The sequence below is a fragment of the Sprattus sprattus genome (genome assembly GCF_963457725.1).
Source record: "Sprattus sprattus genome assembly, chromosome: 6".
NCBI classification, from domain to species: Eukaryota; Metazoa; Chordata; class Actinopteri; order Clupeiformes; family Clupeidae; genus Sprattus; species Sprattus sprattus.
Genome location: NC_137925.1, coordinates 17,709,380 through 17,716,879, shown reverse-complemented (window position 1 = coordinate 17,716,879; position 7,500 = coordinate 17,709,380). Strand labels below are relative to the sequence as shown.

Below are 7,500 nucleotides of genomic sequence, written 5' to 3'. Positions count from 1 at the left end.
ACACACACACACACACACACACACACACTCACTCACACACACACACACACACACACACACACACACACACACACACACACACACACACACACACACACACACACACACACACACACACACACACACACACACACACACACACACACACACACACACACACACACACACACACACTGTGAGTGTAAGTGGTTTTACTGTTGGGATTTTGAAGTGCACCTGATTAGGTTGTCATGCTGTAAATGTGTTTGAACGTGGGAGAGGAGGAAAAGAGGGAACGAGAGAAAGTAGGGGGAGAGAAATGCATATGTCCCCGGGATTAGAGTGTGTGCGTCTGCAGATGTGTGCTTTGGAGTCCCAAAGCTGGTAGGAATTCAAAGCCAGGAATTATTTACTGGGATAAGAGTGCAACTCAGGACATCTAAGTCCACGGAGAAGTCAGACTTCTTCATTTTTGTCGGTGTTTTTTGGACCGCTGTGCCTAACAGCTGTTCCAGGTCTGTCCTTTCGGAGTCAATCCCATTTTATATGCTTTATCGGCTTTTGCATCACGACAACTCCACACTCTCACACACGCACACTCTCTCTCCCTCCCTCCCTCTCTCTCTCTCTCTCTCTCCTGCTCTCTCGCTCTCTTAGTGACTTACTCTCTCATACACATACAAACACACTCATATATACGCACAAACACACACACACACACACACATAAACACACAGGTCATTCCCTGGTCCCAAAACGAAAATGAATCTATAAACTGAGATTCACCGACACTACAGATATTAATCTCATTTTATCCCCCCTAACCATGAACTCTGGGTAACTCTGTGAAGTGATACGTGGAAAACAGAACCTGCATACACACACACACTCTCTCTCTCTCTCTCGTTCTCTTTCGCTCTCTCTCTCACACACACAGTTGAAGCAGGGTCATTGGGAGTTAAACCTCCTATTATCCTTAAAAAAAACGCCACCTCTTACCTTTGCGTCGTTATGACCCGGGATTTAATTTATTTTATAACTCACCTGAATATTTAAGTACAGCTTTACAATCTGGTACAGTGTTGCAATTGACCTATCGCTAAGCCCCGCCCCCCATTGTGACAGTTGCTAAATCGGACACTCTATCAGAGCTGACTAGAGTTTACAATGGCAGCTATCAGTGACAAAACTATATCCCAAGAGGCTCTAGACAACTTTTGGAGACAAAAGGACCTGATTTCGCCTAGAAGCCTTCAAAAGGGACTTAATTATGTAATGGAGGGATATGTATACAATTTAAAACTCGATATGGTGGATAACAAGCTTACATTTGAGGCGAGAATTTACAGAGCTCAATGCAAGAGGGAGACGCCTCAACTCACGGTCACCGCGATTGCAGATAAATATATCCAATACCAGCATTGTTCATGCACCGCATGGGAAAGATACAATGAATTCACTTTCAGTTAATTTAACTAATCTGGAAGGCACCGAGATGTACACCTACGTTTATTAACTAGCAGGAACCTGCCCCTGACAGGACAGTGTCCTAACCTAGGCTATGGTCCTAACTGTCTAGCTTGTTAATGTAACCTTGTTAATTACCGGCATGCGTGTGTTTCGTTCACGTTGTCATGTTAATCCATTATTAAACCTATCGTTTGTTTCATAGAATGGCCGATTTTTAATAAACTGTCCCATAACTGACAAAGTTACGCTAGCGCAGCTATTGAATCATTAACGTTAGCTAATTTGAACCAGAGATAACTTGCCTAAGCCTAGTATAACATCAGTGGTGAAAGTAAGCAGGTACTGTGAATAATGAGTAGGCCTATGCCTTTTATCATGTAGGCTTAGTTGATTGCTTTAGCAAAGGGAAATTCTAACAAGAGTATGGCAGAAAGCTAATGAACGTAGCGTTCACTTTGTGGTCTGTCACACAGCTTAATCCACCGGAGATATTTGGACTGGTCTTGTTTTCGTTTAGGATATGAGATACAATATACCCCATTGCCTATCTTCTCACGATAACTCGTATCAGTGTTGTATCTACCCCATGCACATCGTTTGGCCATTTATGTTGAAACTACATTACCACAATTACACACTTGTTTTTGTCCCGTTGTGGCTTGGGGAAAGGGATGAAATATACCCCATTCTGCAGCCTATCGGGATATCTACTGTCGGTGTTACATGTACCCCAAGCACATCGTTTGACCATGTTTTTTTTTTTTCATAAGCAACATCAATCGATCATTAAATTATTGTAACATGTCTCCTCCCTGTTGTTTTCAATGGAGTTATCGGAGCTGATGTCCGAGTCCAGTTCAGGCTGGAATGTCATTGGTTCATCTGCGTTCTAAGGGCGGCGCTTAGCGACAGGTCAATTGCTTCTGTACAACATAATCAAATGGGTGTTTGCAAAGTCAGCTGATTTGCTCTCTCTGCAGTGCCACATGCATTGCAAATGTATGGAAATGTTGTAAAAACCAGTTATGATTCCCCAAAATAGCACAAAAATAGTTTTAAGAAAGATTAGATTATGACATTTATTTAATTATACCATTTAGTCATAAATCCAATCTAAAGTGCCACCTTTTGACTAAACTAATTAATAAACGTTGGTTATTGGTTCTTTTGAACACCAATGACCCATCCATAAACATATTTCAAGACTGGGAGGTTGTGGTTCTGTAACATCCACTTAGATATGGATAAGCAGGGTAGCGTGATGGCTCACGGAAGGATTGGGATTATATAGAAACAAAGTTTGTACAAGGGATTTGAGAAAGGAGGGTGAGGGTTGTTGAGAAACTAGGAGGTAAATACACATTTTGGATGTATATGCACCTTTACACCAGTTGAGTATGTAAGGATATATGGGTGACATTTATGGGAATATAACACACACTCTTAATAGGCAAATGGCACCCAATTTGAACCTGGGAAAGTGTCAAATGTTCTGATGCCAGGCTGGAACGGCTACATCAGAGGTGTTTGCTTCCGCCTAGCCTTGCATTACCAAGTTCCCTGTCCAGGTTTTTTTTTTTCAGCAAAGATAGTTGTTTTCCCACGTCTGATTCCCACCTCATTATCTTCTAATGTAGGCCTAAACAATGCATTAGCCAAACTAGAGAATCCACTGATTTTGAGTATGAGGAAAATAGCTGACCTACAGCACACTGAGTGGGACAGATGAAAAGTTTACTCCTGTTTATTTACTATGCTTCTGTGCCCCACTGGCCCTTCCTGTCACCTCTCAATTCTTTCTGCTGGAGAGGAACTGGATGGGGGTTGATCCTTATTAACAAGATGCCTTCACTGTAGCTATTTTGCAAACTGCTTAAAACAGACAGAACTACCACCATCCTGTAGGCTGAGGCTATCCTATCACAATGTTGTTTTACGTCAGTGAAAGGTGAAAGTTTAGGTATTGGGGTAACCAGCCCATCAGGACCTATCCTGGGGTTGCCAAATTTAACCGGGTTTGCCAGGTACCACACACCGAACAGATGCTAGCTCTCTGTCTGTGGCTTCCCAGACACATATACTTCCCTGACTACCTCAACAGGGACCTCTGAACTGACCTAACTAGATGGTATCTAGGCTGACTTGTCAGAGAAGACAAACAGCTTGCAAGAACGAACTCACACGCCACCCCCATTTTAGACTATCTTTGTCAGAAGTGAAGATGGCGACCCTTGGCTGTGGAGGAACTCCTAACAGAGCCCTTTCTCAGAGACACACTAGGAAGACACTGACAGAAAGCACTGGTTTAATGTTTACTGAAATATAATACATGCCAAATCAAGAAGAAATCAATTTTCAATGGTACCAAACTACTATGATAGAAAAACTGTGGACTGTGGGGTAGCTCTCTGGCCTCTTCTGCCATTGTCCTACTCCAGTTCCCCCGATCTCCTTTGAACTTGAGTTTGTGTACAGTACAGCCTGGCCACGACCAACTGGTGCCTTGGCCAGGCCTTCTCCGTCCATCTTTGGTTGTTCATGAATATGTGTATTTTTTGGGTAATGTATTTATATCCCGTGTTGGCACATGTCTCATGGTCTCATTAGAATAAGATAAAATATGAATTGCCCTTAGTGTGAGACTATATCAATTATGTGTGAGCATAGCATAGGCCTCACTCAGAGCGGAAGATAATTAAATCTCAGGAAATCCCTGTTGCCGTTGTGCTTTCGTGTCCTCTAGAAAAGCTTTAGACCCAGATAAATAACATTGACAGCTCATAACATTCAGGTTACATAGTCTCTGACATAATGATAGGTTTAAAGATTTAAAGCACACTGTTACTCATAATAGCGACACACAAGTCTGGGCCTCGTTTCCCGATAACGACGTATCTTAACGGCCTACGTGGATTTTGGCGACATCGTAGACTCATCATAGCCGTAAGTGCGGCGTCGGGAAACCTCTCAGCAAGGATCCCTCTCACGACCGATTTCAAGTCCTTTTTAGCGTTCGGGAAACTAGGCCCTGATACATAGACTATATAAAGTATAATATTTCATAAATGGAGTTTAGAGGTTAAAGTTAAAGTCTGCAGGGATTCTTGACAACCTTATGCAGTATTTAAATATTGATTTACTTGCCAAAATACAAAATTCCGCAGAACACTTGATTTTATTGACCAGAAGTATTATTTCAACACTCACTTCACTTTAGGAGGCTAGATGAATAATCATGGCGTTTCATTGCAGATTTCTTTAATTTGTACAATGTTTGAAAATAGTTACTAGTCACTATGACAACAAGAGGGTTAAGTTCCGGCAGATGGTTCCCGGAGAGTGGTGTTGCTAGGTCAGCCCATCGGATTTGTTTCCTGTGGACTCTATGCCCCGTGACGGTACAGAGTGCACAAGTGAGTCATATGGACCCATGCTTCTAGGGACACCCGCAGTGCAGAGAGCAGTGATGTCGTCTCACTCCCTATTCCTGAAACACTCTTCTCAGACCAGAGGTCATTAATGGGCTATGGAAATCATAAACTAAGTATATTCTGTAGAGATAGCATGTTTTAAAACCTGACATCTATAAGCTATGAAATAACTGCTAGTTAATATCTTATAACTATGAAATGACTGTCACTCACATCTACTTATTAACCATAGATGGTGCTGACCATAACCTGACCTGTCCTAGTTTAGCCTCTTTTTAATGACGCATTCAAGGAAATAATTCATAATTCTCATGTATTCCACATTAGCGACCCAAATCCACAACATAATCCTAACATTAACACCACATACATATTACATAAGCACTTGTAATGACATGTAATTATGTAACAGGTACACTGTACTTATAAATTAACTAAGAAATAAGGACATACTGTATAGGACACTTGTACCATAAGGACACTTGGTTGAAGTGGGGTCAAAGATAGACAGATTTATAGATGGGTGAATATCGATGTAGATACATTTAAAGAGATTGATGGGAGTTAATGGGATCAGAGAGAGTATGCTAGAGCTGCAAGCAAGCTGAATCTGTAGTTGAAGGACCTTGATACAGTATCCCTTTCTAACTGTTGGCCTCTGCACTAGCTAGAGTCGCAGTGGGGTTAAGCCTTTAAGACTGTGATATGCTGTGCGTGGAGTGTGTGTGTGTGTGTGTGTGTGTGTGTGTGTGTGTGTGTGTGTGTGGTGTGTGTGTGTGTGTGTGTGTGTGGCGTGCAGGCTTTGCTGTGACTTTGAAAGAGAGGGATGTCTGCAGCAGGGAGCCCAGCACTCACCCAGGCACATGGCAGTCTGGGCAGGTGGAGGCTGTTTGGGCTTCTTCAAGGCTTTGTTTATGCCATGGGAAAAGCTAATACAGGCCTCCGCACCCAATCAATGCCCAGGATGAATCGATAACCTAGCGAATAGGAAACAAGCAGAGAGAGAGAGCGAATGCACTGGAGGTGAAGTCGTTATTTAGTTTTAGACTTTATAACACACACACACACACACACACACACACACTTTGCTTTGTGCACGTCCTCTCTCTCGCTCTCTATCTCTCTCTCTCTTGCTGTCTGTCTCTTGTTTTCTCTCTCTCTCTGTCCAGTGATCAGTCTTTTAAAAGTCCTCATTACCAGCTCTTATCAGTCCAATTGGCCATTGAGCTGGACTATCTCAGTCAATGTTAACACCATTAGAGGCAGATCAGCGCACTGCCCTGCATGAGCCTTTTAACCTGGACACATATAGCTTTGCCTTGTATGTGTGTGTGTGTGAGTGTGTGTGTCTGTGTGTGTGTGTGTGTGAGTGTGTGTGTGTGTGTGTGTGTGTGTGTGTGTGTGTGTGTGTGTGTGTGTGTGTGTGTGTGTGTGTGTGTGTGTGTGTGTGTGGTGTGTGTGTGTGTGTGTGTGTGTGTGTGTGTGTGTGTGTGTGTGTCTGTGTCTGTCTGTCTATGTGCAATCTGTGTGTGTGTGTGTGTACACTTGTAGATAATGTTCCTCCTTGTTTTTTAGGGTGACACATTCAAGCATGTTCAGGCCATAGTGACCACCTTGCTGAGGAGTATCAACCGTACGGTCTTCACCATGGGCAGAGAACACGCTCTCATCGTGAGTAATTTGTACACACACACACAAACACACACACACACACACACATTCACACACACAGACACACACACTCACACCTACCTTACCCTTTTAAACTGGTATTAGACTCACTCTGTATCATTTCTCCCGGGTGCTGTACACAAGACCATAAATACTGTGCAGTGGTACACAGCATATAGGCAGTATGCCTCGTCACTGTCACATGTAATAATATTTGCCTGTGTATTCTGCTGTTCTCTATGCACAGCAGTGACTCATTACCTCTGTGAAAATCCTAGCCTAGATTGTCCAGTGCTCAGGATGTAAATTTCCCCGCCGTGTGTCAATGGCTATTGATCTGCGAGGTCTCCTCCGCGCTTGAATGTAAGCACGGGAGGAGGAAGTGATAAACAGCTTTCAGTGAAGGGTATTGACCAGTGCTGGACGTCTGGGCCTCACTCACTCCTCTGTGTACTGCTCCTCCTTTTACGGCCATGCTTTTGATCTTGTCGGAATGTTGTGTGTCTCCCTCTCTTTGATCCCTCCATGTCTGTCTTCCTCTTTGTGGGGTTTTTTCTCTGTGATCGAGCCCCTGCGAGCTCATCCCCACGAAAGCGTCTGATTACTAAGTGATGAGGCAAGAGGTAAGCCAGGGATGAGGCTCCTCACTGATCTTTGGCATGAAGGTCCCCGCTGGCACCTTGCCCTCATCTGAACCTACGGTGAATGTGAAATAGAAACGAGAGAAGGAGCGGATGCGAGGAAATGTTCAGAGGAGGGGCAGGGCCTGCTGGGTACGTTTTGCGAAATGAGAATGAACACATAAACATTCGCCCCAACCTTTGATAAAGTATGCAAAGCATCACATGTGATGTATAGCTATATATAGATATTGGGGTTCTATATATTAGAGGCCTTTCAAACGCATGCAGTCAAGAGAGTGATCATACACAGAAATACAACAGCATCA

The 7,500-nt window shown here is 43.3% G+C and overlaps 1 protein-coding gene across 1 annotated transcript in view; it reads left to right on the top strand.

Annotated features, from left to right (window-relative positions):
- The window catches only part of dock2 (dedicator of cytokinesis 2), a gene marked incomplete at its 5' end in the record, with an annotated part of 106,736 nt that overhangs the window by 44,468 nt on the left and 54,768 nt on the right, over positions 1-7,500 (top strand). Inside the window, one exon of the mRNA XM_080841336.1 lies at positions 6,456-6,551. Coding sequence (XP_080697462.1) covers positions 6,456-6,551 — 96 coding nt within the window. The remainder of the gene's footprint in view (positions 1-6,455; positions 6,552-7,500) is intronic.